Raw genomic sequence first — 14183 nt, forward strand, 5'->3', positions numbered from 1 at the left:
GAGGTGCTGAAAAAGCCTCCCACAATATCCTCAACTCTTACCTGAGAGCTCGTCCCATTGACGCCAACACAGGAAATTTTGGCATGTCAGCTGGTTTATTAAAGGCCCAATAGTAGGAGGCAAATGCGCCTGCTAATGTAACTTCTCCTATGGCAATGACAAAATTAACTAGCCAGAAAAAGAGGAAGAGATTGTAGAACTGGAACAAGGTGAGGTATCGATGATAATAGGTCTCGCCCCCATAAAATGCAAATGAGCACTGTGCTTCTGGGCACTGCTTTTTGATAGTAGAATCACTGAAACCCTGCAAGGAAATGAGAACACAGATTACAGTATGACCTTGGTTCAAACAAATAAATACCACAGAAATCACAAATTAGACAGATCTCCTGGAATATGCTTGGAGTTTGAACTACCATTCTCCAAACCATAATCTGTTTTATCAGATAAATCTGTGACATTAAGTTAGAGTTGCAAGCAGTGAAAAGAATAATCAAGTCTTTCTTCTCAGCTATTAGCCACAGCTTTGGCTGAAATGCTTGATATTTCCCCCAACAGATAAAAGCAGCATCAACATTTCACATTCTGATAAAATGTTAAGTTTTTTCACACCTGCTGAGCTTTTCACAAAGTGTTTCCAGCATTACCAATTCCAATTTATTAATGGACATTTTAACATCAAGTACAAACACAGGGGATTCTGCAGATGCTGCACACACATGCAGCAACTCGGCATGTCACATAGCATCTATGAAGGGAAATAAACAGTCAACGTTTCGGGCCAAGACCCTTCATCAGAATTGGAAAGGGAGGGGGAAGACAGCAGAATAGAAATATGTGGGGGTGGGGCGTAAGGAGGATTAGCCAGAATGTGATAGATCAAGCTAGGTGCATGGGAAAGGTAAAGGGCTGGAGAAGAAAGAATCTGATAGGAGTAGAGAGTGGACGACGGGAGAAAGGGAAGAAGGACATTAAGAACCTTTCCTCTAGTACTACCCCCAGTAGATATATGAGTCAGTGCAAAATTAGAACAGATCTCTCTAATCAGCGAGTCAAATAAACAGAACCTGTAGCAGAAAAACAACACAGGAGTCAGTGGAAGATGAAATGTTTAAAGGGAACATGAAGACTGAACTGTGTCAGCCTGAAACGGTGACTGTTTATTCATTTCCATAGATGCTGCCTGACCTGCTGAGTTCCTCCAGTATGGTGTGCATGTTGCTGATTCCAGCATCTGCAGACTTTCTCGTCTTTAGGCAGATTAATATTTCAGACTAGGTGGGCCAAAGAAGCTTCTTTCTGTGCTGTAGTGTATGAGTCAGCTGGTGAGTACTGCACTTGGGAAACAGATTTGAGCACTGAAGGATAATTACAATTCATTAGATGCTTTAATAGTCCGATACAGGTATAAAGAAAGGCTACTGGGCAGTAATTTCTTACCGGATAAAGTCTGATCTCAAATTAACAATCGCAGGTATAATCCCAAAAAGGACAAAAATTTGGCTGAACCACTGTTGCAAGTTGTGAAATTTACAGCACAGAAACAGGTCATTTGGCCCTACTGCACTGTGTCAATTCTATTCCACATGAACACTCTTACTTCAGTGAACTTTTAAGCATCTGGTTGAATTTAAACTCTCCCTCCTACATCAACTTATCTGTCCTTGGCCTTCTCAGATGCTGCACAGAGGCCAAACGCAAAGCAGAAGAACAACATCTTATATTCTCCTTGGATAGTTTACAATCAATGGTATGAACATTGTGGTTTCCAGTTTCAGGTAACCCATACCTCTGGTGTTCTCCTTTCACACATACTTATCCACCTACCTAGTTTTCTTCTTTTGTTCATTCCATCCCCCTTTCCTCCCTCCACCTGTCTCTATCTGCCCATCATCCCCTCCCTGTCTGGTTTCACCGATCACCTACCAGCTTCTGTCTCACCAACTTACCTCTTTCCTCTCAGTTCTGATGCAGGGTCTCAACCAAAAACATATTTTTATACTGCTTTTTCCCTCATTTTTATGACAGAGCACGATAAATGTGACGATTCACCAGAACTCCTCTCTACAGGTAAGAGCTCCTGTCAGCATTCTCTTAAAATCCACATTAAAGGACATCTACAAACCAGTGCCCACTGTCTGGTTACCAAAGAGTCAATGGGGCTAGAATAAGTCTCTTCTCCCACAGCATTTGTTCTACAGGAGGCAGTACTCACTTTAGGGTCACAATTCATCAACGTGTAGTTGCAAGTTGTCTCATTGCCAATTACTTTATAGATTGCTTCGCTGGAAGTCGATAAATAGCTTTTGAAAGAGCAGTCAAGGGAACAAGGGGTCTGAAATTCAAAACTGAAACTGAGATTTATAGTTTCTTAATATTCCTCTTAATAATTCTTAATAATCCACGAAATTTTGAGATAGAACAAATTGCTCTGAGATAACATAATAGGAGCAGATATCAGCCAACACCACAGAAAATGACCAGTAGTTTGCTTTGACTGAATTTGGGAGAAATATTGCTTGGAATATCAAAGAACTCTCCTTCCTTCTGAGAATATCTTAGAAACTTTAAAGTTAAAAATTCATCTGAGCCATGCCAGAAATACAAACAATACTGTGAAGTCAGAAATCAAGTTCACACAAAGTAAAAGAATTCTGTAGCTGTTGTTACCATCCTGTTCATATTTAGACTTCTGTTTTTCAATATCAAACACCCCCAATGTACATCAATGCTAAATAATTGGCAGCACCAATTTTTCCAACCATAATTTTATAGAAAAACAACATCCTGCTATTCACTTACATTAGCACTCAGCTTTATTAAAAGGAAAAGATTCAGAAGTAACATCAGGAGTATCCGTATGAATTCAGACAAGGCACCACAAGGCTATGTGCTTAGCCCCTTATTCTGCTCATTTTATACTTAAGACTGTGAGGATAAGCACATAAGCTCCAATGCCATATTAAAGTTTGCTGATGACACCTCTGTTATCCGAATCAAAGGCGATGACAAATCAGAAGAAAGGGGACTGAGAATCTGGCTGAATGGTTTTGCTGACATTGAGTGACTAAAGTAGGAGAAAATCGGATGTCCATGAGCCAGTCCTCGTCAGAGGATCAGAGTTGGACAGTGAAAACAACAAAATTCCTTGGCATTACCAATTCAGAGGATCTGTCTTGGGTCCAACACATAACTGCCATTACAAAGAAGGCATGGCAGTGCCTCTTTCTTAGAAGTTTGCAAAGATTCAGCATATCATCTAAAACCATGACAAACCTCTATGGATGCGGAGAATACACTGACTGGTTGCACCACTGTCTAGTATGGAAACACCAATACCCTTGAGTGAAAAAGCCTACAAAATATAGTGGATACACTCCAGTCCACTGTGGGTAAAGCCCTCCCCACAAATGAGACATCCACAAGGAGCACTGTCACAGGACATGCTCTCTTCTCGCTGCTGCTATCCAAAGGAAGTCCAGGAGCCTCATGTCTCACCCCACATTGCTCAGGAACAGCTACTATTCCTCAACCTTCAGACTCTTGAACTACAGGAGATAACTTCACTCGCCTCAACACTGAACTGATTCCACAACTTATGGACTCATTTTCAAGGACTTTGCAACTGGTATTTGCTGTTTTTTGTAATCTGCACATTGGTTGTTTGGCCGTCTTTGTTGTGTGCGATTTTTCATTGTTTGTTTGTATTTACTATGAACGCCTACAAGAAAATAAATCTTATGTATATGGCAGTATATTTATTTACTTATTGCGATACAGTGCAAAATAGGCCCCTCCAGCCCTTCAAGCCGTGCTGCCAAGCAATCTCCCAATTTAATTCTAGCCTAATCACTGGACAATTTACAATGACCAATTAACCTACCAACTGCAATGTCTTTGGACTGAGGGAGTTAGCCCAGGCACCCGGAGGAGGTCCAAGTGGTAACAGGGAGAATGTACAAACTGCTTACAGACAGTGGTGGGAATTGAACCCGGGTCATCTGTACTGTAAAACATTGTGCTAACCACTCCATTACCGTGCCACCCTTTTCTCTGCTTCGATAATAAACTTACTTTCAACTTTGACAAATTAGAAGCAGCAGTGATCCATTTGGCTTAGTGCCATTATTTATTAACATCCCAGCTGACCTGACAGTAACATATACTCTGTATTCCTACCTAGTCCTTGGTAACTCTTTACCTCCACCCTCACCTCACATTAAGACTCTATCAACCTGCTTTAAAATATTCAAGAACTCTGCATCCATTTCCCTTTGAGGCAAGGCCTCTCAAAGACTCATAGGCTTCAGAGAAAAAAAATGCTGCCTCCTTCCCATCATTTACTCTGAAACTGTGACCTGCAGATCAGGACTCTTCCACAATAAGAAGCATCCACTCTAATTCCACCTTGTCAAGGCCCTCTGAACATTTTAATTACTCTTCGAAACTTCTGTGGTCATGAGTGTAGCCTGTCCAACTCAGCCTCATAAGACAACCTACCATTCCATGAATCAATCCAATATTCCCTCTCCAACTGCTCCTGATGTATTAACATCCTCCCTTGACTGAATACAGTAGTGAGATGAATACTGTAGATGTCATTTCATCAATACCCTACAACTGACCCAAACTTCTCTTCTTGGGATTTAATTCCTTCAGCAACAAATGATAAAATCCAGTTAGCTTTCCTAATTACTTATTGCACCTTTTGCTTGAGGACATCCAGTTCCCTCAGCTATTTGGATAGTACTCTTTTATACAATTCTACCAAAATGGACAATTTCATTTTTTACCACACTGTATTCATTTTGCCAGATCTTTTCCAACTGACACATATCCATATCCCTTTGTACTCATGTCCTCTTTGTAACTTACCTTCCCATTCATATCTGTCCTACCATAACCAGAATGCCTTGATCTAAGTTAGGGGTTCCCAACCTTTTTTATGGAATAGACCCATAGCATTAGTTGTTTGATTGAAATGTAATAGACTGAGGCCACAGCACTGATCTGTAGAACTTAATTCATTATTTTTGTTAACCCAAGAGAAGAACTATTGAAACCCTCCCTCTGTTTCCTGCAAAACAATATCCCCACCAAATGCTGCCTCCATTATTTTCCACAATAACCTTTGATAGGGCACCTTATCAAGATACATATCCTCTATAAGTGGAAGGATATTGTTTCTACTCTATCCACAAGGCATGTTACTTCTTCAAAAACTGTTGACATTGCCTGACTTTATTTTTCTAAGCACTCAGTTATAATGTCTTTAATAAGTTTCTAACATTTTCTTTATGATAGACACTTAGCTAAATGAGTGCAGTTTTCTACAACAAGCTGACAAAGAATTGCTGGAGGGAGGAAGACATTAAGAACAAGACACCATTCACTCCAGACTCTTGAGAACAGGAGCCCCACACTGGGTTTCTCAAAGAGAAATCCTTACTGAAAGCGCTTTGAAGCAGCTTTTGATCCTGAAATGGTTCCTATAAGCCCTAATAACATTCCCCGTCACCTTCACCACCCTGTGTTCAATCACACAGGCACTTAATGGGTTCTTTAGCCTACTACAGAATTCTATGAAGTGTGATATACTTAATTCTTTCAATCTTACACTGCAGCTGTAAGCTAATTATTAATAATGCTCAGGAAGTCAAAACGGATGCACTTTACCATAAAGAACACACTAAGACCACCATTTCAGTTCTCAATCTCAGCCAGATTGCAAAAAGGGTTTTTTTGTCAGCAAGACTTAATTAGATATGGCCACTTATCACTATCTTCCAGCCATGCAAAAGTATGAAAGTAATTCCTCATTTTTCACACTGCACTGTGAATTAATCTTAGGGGTTTTCCATCTGCAAACCTTACACACATTCATCCAATGGTCCACTGAACATTGACAGTTACATACACTAACTAATGGAGTAGGGCATTTCAACAAGGGCACTTAATAAGTTCCTCTTCCTTCAAAAGCATACTTAGGAAGCAGCTGCAAAAGGTCTGCATATTACTTAATCAAGATGAAAACACTGTAACCTCATGGTTTCCTTTCAAATCACAGCCAAAACACAGCAACCTATTTGGCATTTAAATTATTGCAGTAGATAGCACCATGTTTTACAGTGCCATTGAACCTGGGTCACTTCCAGCTGCTGTCTGTTAAGAGTTTGTACGTTCTTACCCTAACTGTGTGGGTTTCCTCTGGGTGCTCTGGTTTCCTCCCAGTCTCAAGACATACCAGTTGATGTTAGTTGGGTCATTGGAAACTGCCCCATGATTAGGCTAGGGTTAAATCGGGGGTCGGCGGGCAGTGTGGCTTGAAGGGCCATCAGGGCGTATTCCACACTGCATCTCAATAAATAAATCAGTTACAGGCCTAACTCAAAACCCTCTTTGAAAGGATCAAAATGTGCTATAAATGGATATTGCCTATTGGCTCTATCTGTGATCTTCAAGCAATGACTTTTTAAATACAAGGTGGAAAATGCTTGAAATGCTCAGGGTCTTCAACTTGAAATGTTAACAATTAAATTATTTTTTTAAACCATCTGCACTCTTATTGTCAGCATAAAAGCATGATGGAAGCCCATCAACAACTAGCTGAAAGTATTGATTATCATGGCTAGACTCTGTGTAAGGTAGGTTGAGTCTCATGATATGGCATCCTAGATGGCTCGTCCATTGCTCGGTTCATCATTTACTCCTTTTGATGAGTGCATGAAGGCTATCTATGACATGAGAGAGGGACTATACCCTGGCAGGACATAGCAAAATGATGCTGTGCAATCACTTACTGAAGCATTCACCTTGTGCTTTGAACTGACAGCAGCCCAAGCCCTCCAAAAGTTAAGCAATATGAGCAAATGAAAGATAAAGACTGATCACAATGAGTTTATGCCCTTGATGCCTTGACACCAGACTTCACAGTACCTTGGGGGTGAAAACCTGGGTGTACTGGTGGGAACAGGACTAGGAGTCATTGATGACAGAGGAGAATGATATCCCAGTGAGAATCTTGAGTCTTCACACTGCATTCTCAAAGCACCAGGTCAAAATTGATCTGTGCACCTGTTGTGGCCCAGATTGCCGGTCTCTTTGTAGCTTCCAAAACCTTTCAAAGACAAGGAGACCACGAACCTCATGGGTGCACTAATGTCCTACAAGCTGCTGTTCATACTGCTAAATCAGGATTGGCAGAGTTCTGGAGGATTGAGAGCAAGTCCAAATGGAGACAAAAACATTCTCAAATTTCCTCAGCATTACCATGAACTGGTAGAAATTAGAGAATCCGAGGTGAATGCCAACATGAATCTTCCCTACCTTTCTTCTGAAATAAGTCTTACAGGCTAAACATCACTCCAAGCCTTTTAGAATATCTACCCAAAAGTCTGCTCCTAAAATCACAGACATCCCTTTTATTTCTCTCCACCTTGCCCTTTCCTCTGAAACTTTAAACTAGGTTTATTTCTATCTTTTTTTCAATTCAAATAAAAGGTCATTGACCTGCAACATTAGCAGCTGCTCTCTTCATTAATGCTGTCTGGCCTGCTAAATATTTCTATCATTCTTTTTTACTTGCAGGGTACTGTAGCCTGCATCGTCTTGTGAACAATTTGTTAACTGTATTGAAATGTAGATATCATATATATAATATTGTCCCAAGCAACAAATATATCAAGCTTCTGTATTCTCTGTAGTGGACTTGTGCAAAATACCTGTTTAACTCTTTTGCCCTTTCTTTATTTTGCATTATTAATTTTCTTTCCAACAGCCTAACATTTACAGTATTTTAAAAAATAATCCATAAATCTCCTATCTGATTTTAGGCTTCTATCTATTTTGTTCTGTATTCTGCTAATCTTCCCTTTCTTACTTTTCCATTGTTATTAATCTTTTAGTCATCTTTGTGCTTTATTCTAGCTTGTCAGCTGTGTAGATTAGATTGGACTGATACGTTATTGACCCCAAAGTACCACAGTAGCATTACAAGTGCACAGACACACAAATATTAGAAGAGAAGTAAAAAAGAATAAAATACAGGTTATCTCAAACATTCTAACAGGAGGGGCTGGCTCATCACTTCCCCAGCTACAAATGGCCAAAAGTAAGAATGACCTCATATAGTGCTCTTTGAAGCAGTGCAGTTGTCTTAGTCTATTACTAAAAGTGTTCCTCTGTTCAGCTACGATGGCATGCAGAGGATGAGAAACATTACTGAATTGCCAGTACTTTCCATAGGGTCCTTCGTTCTACTACAGCCTCCAGCGTGTCCAGTTCATGACTCCTATAACAGAGCCAGCCTTTCTAATCAGTTTATTGAGCCTGTTGGCATCACCCATGTTGATGCCATCGCTCCAGCACACCACCGCATAGAAGACTGTGCTGGCAACAGCAGACTGGTAGAGCATGTGAAGGAGAGGCCAGCATACTCCAAAGGACCACAATAAGTAGAGGTGACTCTAGCCCTTTGTGTACACAGTCTATTTTTTTTCTCCAGTCCTGCTGAAGGGTCTTGGCTCGAAACATCAACTGTACTCTTTTCTGTTGATGCTGCCTGGCCTAATGAGTTCCCCCAGCATTTTGTGAATGTTGCTTGGATTTCCAGTGTCTACAGATTTTCTCTTGTTTGCCATCCTTTAACTTGATTTGGAGAAAAACCCTAGCTTTTCATGGCCTAACAATTGCCTTATTTAAGTTTAAAATGCTAACCTTGTATCCCTTCTTCTCTCCCTTAAACTGAATATATTAAAAGTTATAGTTTAAGGTGAACTGATATAAATGGCAGGAAGAAATCTAATCAAATAAAAATAATCTAATAGCAACTTGTTTACGTCAAAGGATACACAGCTGTTATGGCCCAATAAGCTATGCAGAATAACAGCAGGACAAAAGTGATGAGTGGAAAGAGAAGAGAGGACATTATGTATCCAATGGCCCTGTGGAAAGAGAATGAAGACAACATTAAAACATGCAAGTGTTTTAAATCCAAACTTCTTTCCCCCATGTTGCTTAAACTCACATCCCCTGCATCTGGGTCAAAGACTGTGACTAGCGCAGACAGCATTCACTACAAAGCAATGCAATTAGCCCTAGCTCCTAGAAACCCCCAGCAGATAAGGCAGAAACCAAGGAGAAAGAAAGTGGAAGCACAATGGACTAATTAACCAGAGCCCATCAGTTAATTGGGGCAATCATTTGTTTGGGACAACTCTTAAATAACAAAAAGTAATTGAGAAAATAGCTAGGATCCCCTTTGTTCATTTGGGACACTAATCCACTTAATTGGGACAGGAGACTGTTGCCAGTTTCTAACCAGCATCAATTGTGTGAACTTGTGGGCTGTAAGACACTACACCGTGCTTAGAGCTAACAGTTTTTAAACATTGTAATTTGTGTGTGTTTGTGTTCAAAGAGCAGAGATTTTCTTTTGTCACTGAGAGCTGGCAAGACATAAGCAGCAAAACAATTTAGAATGTTTTAATTTAGAATTGTTTTGCCCACTGCAGTTTAAGCATTCAGGCTTGGAGATGCCAGAAACAACCAGGAGAGTGAAAATGAAACAAGTTCACTACTTCAGTAAGTTAAGAACTACAAAGAATTTGAAGGAATTCACAATAATCTTGAACATTACCATGAAAGTAAATCAGAAGGACACAGAAGCATAAACATGAGACTCTCCAGATGCTGGAAATCCCAAGCAAAACATACAAAATGCTGGAGGAACTCAGCAGGTCAGGCAGCATCTATGGAAATGAATAGATAGTGTTTTGTGCCCAGACCCTTCATCAGGACTGAAAAGGAAGAGGGAAGAATACCTGAATAGAAAGGCTGGGGAGGGAGGGGAAGGAGGCTAGCCGGCAGGTGATAGGTGAAGCCAGGTGTGTGGGAAGGATCAAGAGCTGGGGGAAGGAGTCTGACAGGAGAGGAGAGTGGACAACAGGAGAAATGGAAGGAGCAGCAGACCCAGCGAGAAGTGACAGCCAGGTAAGAGGTAAAAGGTCAGAGTAGGGAAATTGGGGGGGGGGGGGGGGGGGGGCAGGAGTGGAATTAGTTTACCATAAGCAGAAATCGATGTTCTTCCACCCTGAGGTTGGCCTCATCTTGGCGCAAGAGGAGGCCGTGGACTGACACAGTGGAACAGGAATGGGAATGGGAACTAAAATAAAACAGCAGTGTATTGGTTATCTGTCATATCCAACAATGACAATGAAATCTGTATGGGAGAGTTTTTGAAGTGGAAAAGCTGTTGCACTGGCATGACCTCAGAAGTCCAGGTCCAATGGTACAAGTAGTTGTCACAATCTGGGGGGGTCTTCCTTCATTGCAGTCAATAACCATGCATTATCATGCCCTTCACTCTCCAAAAAGCTTTGTAGAACCTCCTTCTTGGCCACCTGATCTCACTGTTGATCTCATCTGCCCCAGTCCGCCAAAGCTGACTTCACTTGCTGGGATAGGTATGTCCCTATTTCACCAGGGTATGAGGCCTGCTGGCTACCCTCACCTGGTTTAACCAAGCAGTGTTCTGGGGTGTGGCCGCTGTCGCATGCAAGTAGCTACAAGGAGCCACAAGTGAGAGCTGCCTCAGAATGGAATCAGTAAGTGCCTTCACCGGATGTGCTACCCCTCCTGGATACACCTTGCATAGCAGCGTACACCAGATGAATTCCTCCAGCAACAACTATTAAAATTCCAGTTTAAGATTGGGCTACTGTGGATGGGTGACAACTTACTGGCAGTTCATAAAGCAAGAAATACAACTAAATACAGTCGGCCCTCCTTATCTGTGAATTCCGCATGCGCAAATTCAACCAACCACGAATTGCAAAAGCCCAGAAGTTCTCTCTCCAGCACTTGTTGTTTGAGCATGTACAGACTTTTTTTCTTGTCATTATTCCCTAAACAATGTAGTATAACAACTATTTTATATACAAACCCCATTTCCAGAAAAGTTGGGATATTTTCCAAAATGCAATAAAAACAAAAATCTGTGATCTATCTCCTATTGAAAATGTATGGCGGATCACGAAGAGGAGACTCAGACAATGGAGACCACGGACTGTTGAGCAGCTGAAGTCTTATATCAAGCAAGAATGGACAAAATTTCCAATTGCAAATCTACTACAATTAGTATCCTCAGTTCCAAAATGATTAAAAAGTGTTATTAAAAGGAAAGGTGATGTAACACAATGGTAAACATGCCTCTGTTCCAACTTTTGTTGAGTGTGTTGCAGCCATCAAATTCTAAATTTGTGTATATTTACAAAATACAATTAAATTGGTCAGTAAAACTATTGAAAATCTTTTCTTTGTACTTTTGTCAGTTAAATAAAGGTTCACGTGAATTAACATATCACAGATTTTTGTTTTTATTGCATTTTGGAAAATATCCCAACCTTTCTGGAAATGGGGTTTGTAGCATTTACATTGTATTAAGTATTATAAGTAATCTAGAGATGATTTAAAGTATACGGGAGAATGTGCGTGGGTTGTCGTGGATCAGGATTGAAAAAAATCGGAAGTTCTCTTACAAAGTAAGTTGGAACAAGTACATCCGGTATTATTTAGCGTCAGTCAAACGTTTGTCTTAGTATATAGTATATATTTTACCTTTCTATGCATATAAAACACTTAATAATGTATGTTTCAGTGCAAACCTTGGAAACAGAAGTTCCCGAGTTCGACCCAGTGACAGATCACCCCCGAGCGCGCTCTCCATCCATGTCTGGTTGATGTGGAGGATCAAAAATCCAAAACCCAATAATTAAACCACTGCGTTGCTTAGTAATAATTGTAGCTTTCATCGGGGCAGGGCCTTTCTCACTTTATCTTTTAAATTTGTTCCGATCGTTGACCAGCGTAGCCTAATGCTTTTCCAATGACCAATGGCATTTCACCTCTTTCCGATCGCTTTATTATTTCCACTTTATTTTCAATCGTGATCGTGATTATTTTCGTGATTCAGAGCTCCACCGCCAGGTCCTAATGTCCACCGCACTGAGACGGGTTAAATAAGGTCTGGGGTTCCACTGGGCCCTAAGGTCCACCGTATTGAGACAGGTTGAATAAGGGACTTGAGCATCCGCGAGGGGTCCCAGAGCCAATCCCTCGCGGATAAGGAGGGCCGACTGTACTTATTAACACTCTTTCTGTGGAAAATAATGGTAATAATCATCGCAAACAATGAAGAGGCAAGTGAGGGTCGAGGCATGCGGGTGCAATGCAAAGTCAGAGTAAGGTTGAGGTATGATCGGAGCAAGGTCAAGGCTTGGTTGAAACAGAGTCAGGGCATGCGAAGTGGAGAAAAGTCAGTGAAGGTGTTTCAGAGCCCATCCATTTAAACCAAGAGCAAGGTTTGATCAACCTAAGAGCCAGACCATTTTGGAGGTGTCAAGTACAGGCTTAAAAATGGTGGTGAGGTCTAGATCCAGAGCGTATCAATGCCACAGGGCCTGGGTCTTAGAGGGAGGAACCTGGTGTTTGGCTGATTTAAACACAGTGCTGGATGGATGAAAAGGAGGTGTGTTTGGACCAGTGGCGTGGGTCAGCTTGATTCTGTTCGCTGCTCCGCGATGTTTACTCCAGTCTCCGCGGCAGAGGCTGAGGCCTGTTCTGGCTGCTCCAGGCTTTCGGTCTGCGAGCTCCTTGACAATTTTCTCTGCTGTGTAATGAAGTAAGGCGAAGGCTATGGACCTGCTCCAGCTGCTATGGACTCAATTTCGTCCTGAATGCCGTTTGCTTACTTTTATTGTTTACACTATATGTGATTTTTCCACCCCCTCTGCACATTCAGTGTTTGTTAGTCTTTCTTTTAAATGGGCTCTTTAGCATTTCTTATTTTGTGGCTGCCTGTAAGGAGATGAATCTCAAGGTTGTATAATTTATACATACTTTGATGATAAATGTTCTTTGATCTTTGAACTAATATAGTTTTACAGAACTGTGGTATCACTGGTAGTGTTCCAATTTGTTCTGTTTCATTTAAATACATAATCTGTTGCTCAGTTAAATTGTAGTGTGTCATTTTATAATACTGTATACCTTTTTAACTATTTCCATGAAACTTCAGCTTATCAGTGCAGCTGATTAACTGGGTCAAAATGCACTGGTCCCAATGTGTCCCAATTAACCACAATCCACTGTATTTCAGATTAATAGCTTTACAGCTGAAAAAAGATACGATTAAAGAGTAAGTAAGATCAAACAAGCAGAATAGGTGCGGGCATGGTTTCCCTCTAAAGCTGCTGCCTGACATCCTCCAGCCCTTTGTTTACTGTAGTGGGAAGCTAGAATGTTTAGCATAGAAAGGCAGATATTGTTTTTGATGCATTTACCTGGGGTGACCTCTTCAAAAGAAGTGAAATGCTGGTAGTAATTGAGGAATGGAGAAAAGTATCATAGGATTTTAAGTCCCTGCCACTAACCACCCCTCTACCTCTACCTGTTTAGTTTCCACATCCTGCTTTAACACTCTGCCATGCTCCACTCCATCTCCAGTGAAGTTTGAGTGATCAACGTTAACAAAATAAATATGACAAAGCCATCTATCTTTTTAAACCAATCACTAAACCCCAATTACTTTAACCACTCTGTGATTTCTTCATTCCATAAAAAATCCACTCTCTATTTCCAAAACCCCCGTTCTTCATAATTATAATCTTACCTGCTTGCTTCCTTGATCAAGGCAATTGCAATAGCAATTCTTTTCCGTAAGAATATTAAGATGAGAATGATGATAATTTCAACTATAATCAGAATGATCACTGCAACAGAAAAAAAAGCAGTAAATGCCTAACTTAGAACTGAAAGACAAGAGTTCAGAAATACAAACAAAATAAAAACACAAAATGCTGGCAGAACTCAGCAGGCCAGACAGCATCTATGGGAGGAGGTAGTGATGATGTTTCGGGCCGAAACCCTTCATCAGGAGTGAAGTAACATGGGATGGTGGAGAGGGGATAAGAAGTGGGGGGAGGGATGAAGTAGAGAGCTGGGAAGTGATAGGCTGGAGGGAAATGGGCTAGGGGGAAAGTGGAGAATTATGGGAAATAAAAGAAAGAAAGGTAGGTAAGAAGGGGGGAGAGATTATAGTGAGGGGGGGAAAAAGAGAGAGAAAGAGAACCAGACTAAAATAATAGATAGGGATGGGGGTAAGGGGGGGGCAGGGGTATCAATGG

General features: G+C 40.9%; 1 protein-coding gene across 3 annotated transcripts in view; it reads right to left on the reverse strand.

Annotated features, from left to right (window-relative positions):
- The window catches only part of LOC140740223 (choline transporter-like protein 2), a 107446-nt gene that overhangs the window by 22298 nt on the left and 70965 nt on the right, over positions 1-14183 (reverse strand). For all 3 annotated transcript variants that reach the window (XM_073069296.1, XM_073069297.1, XM_073069295.1), the window contains exons 12-15: positions 13670-13769; positions 8850-8942; positions 2216-2303; positions 42-304 (exon numbers count right to left, since the gene is read on the reverse strand). In XM_073069296.1, coding sequence (XP_072925397.1) covers positions 42-304; positions 2216-2303; positions 8850-8942; positions 13670-13769 — 544 coding nt within the window. The remainder of the gene's footprint in view (positions 1-41; positions 305-2215; positions 2304-8849; positions 8943-13669; positions 13770-14183) is intronic.

The sequence above is a fragment of the Hemitrygon akajei genome, chromosome 16 (genome assembly GCF_048418815.1).
Source record: "Hemitrygon akajei chromosome 16, sHemAka1.3, whole genome shotgun sequence".
Taxonomy (NCBI): Eukaryota; Metazoa; Chordata; class Chondrichthyes; order Myliobatiformes; family Dasyatidae; genus Hemitrygon; species Hemitrygon akajei.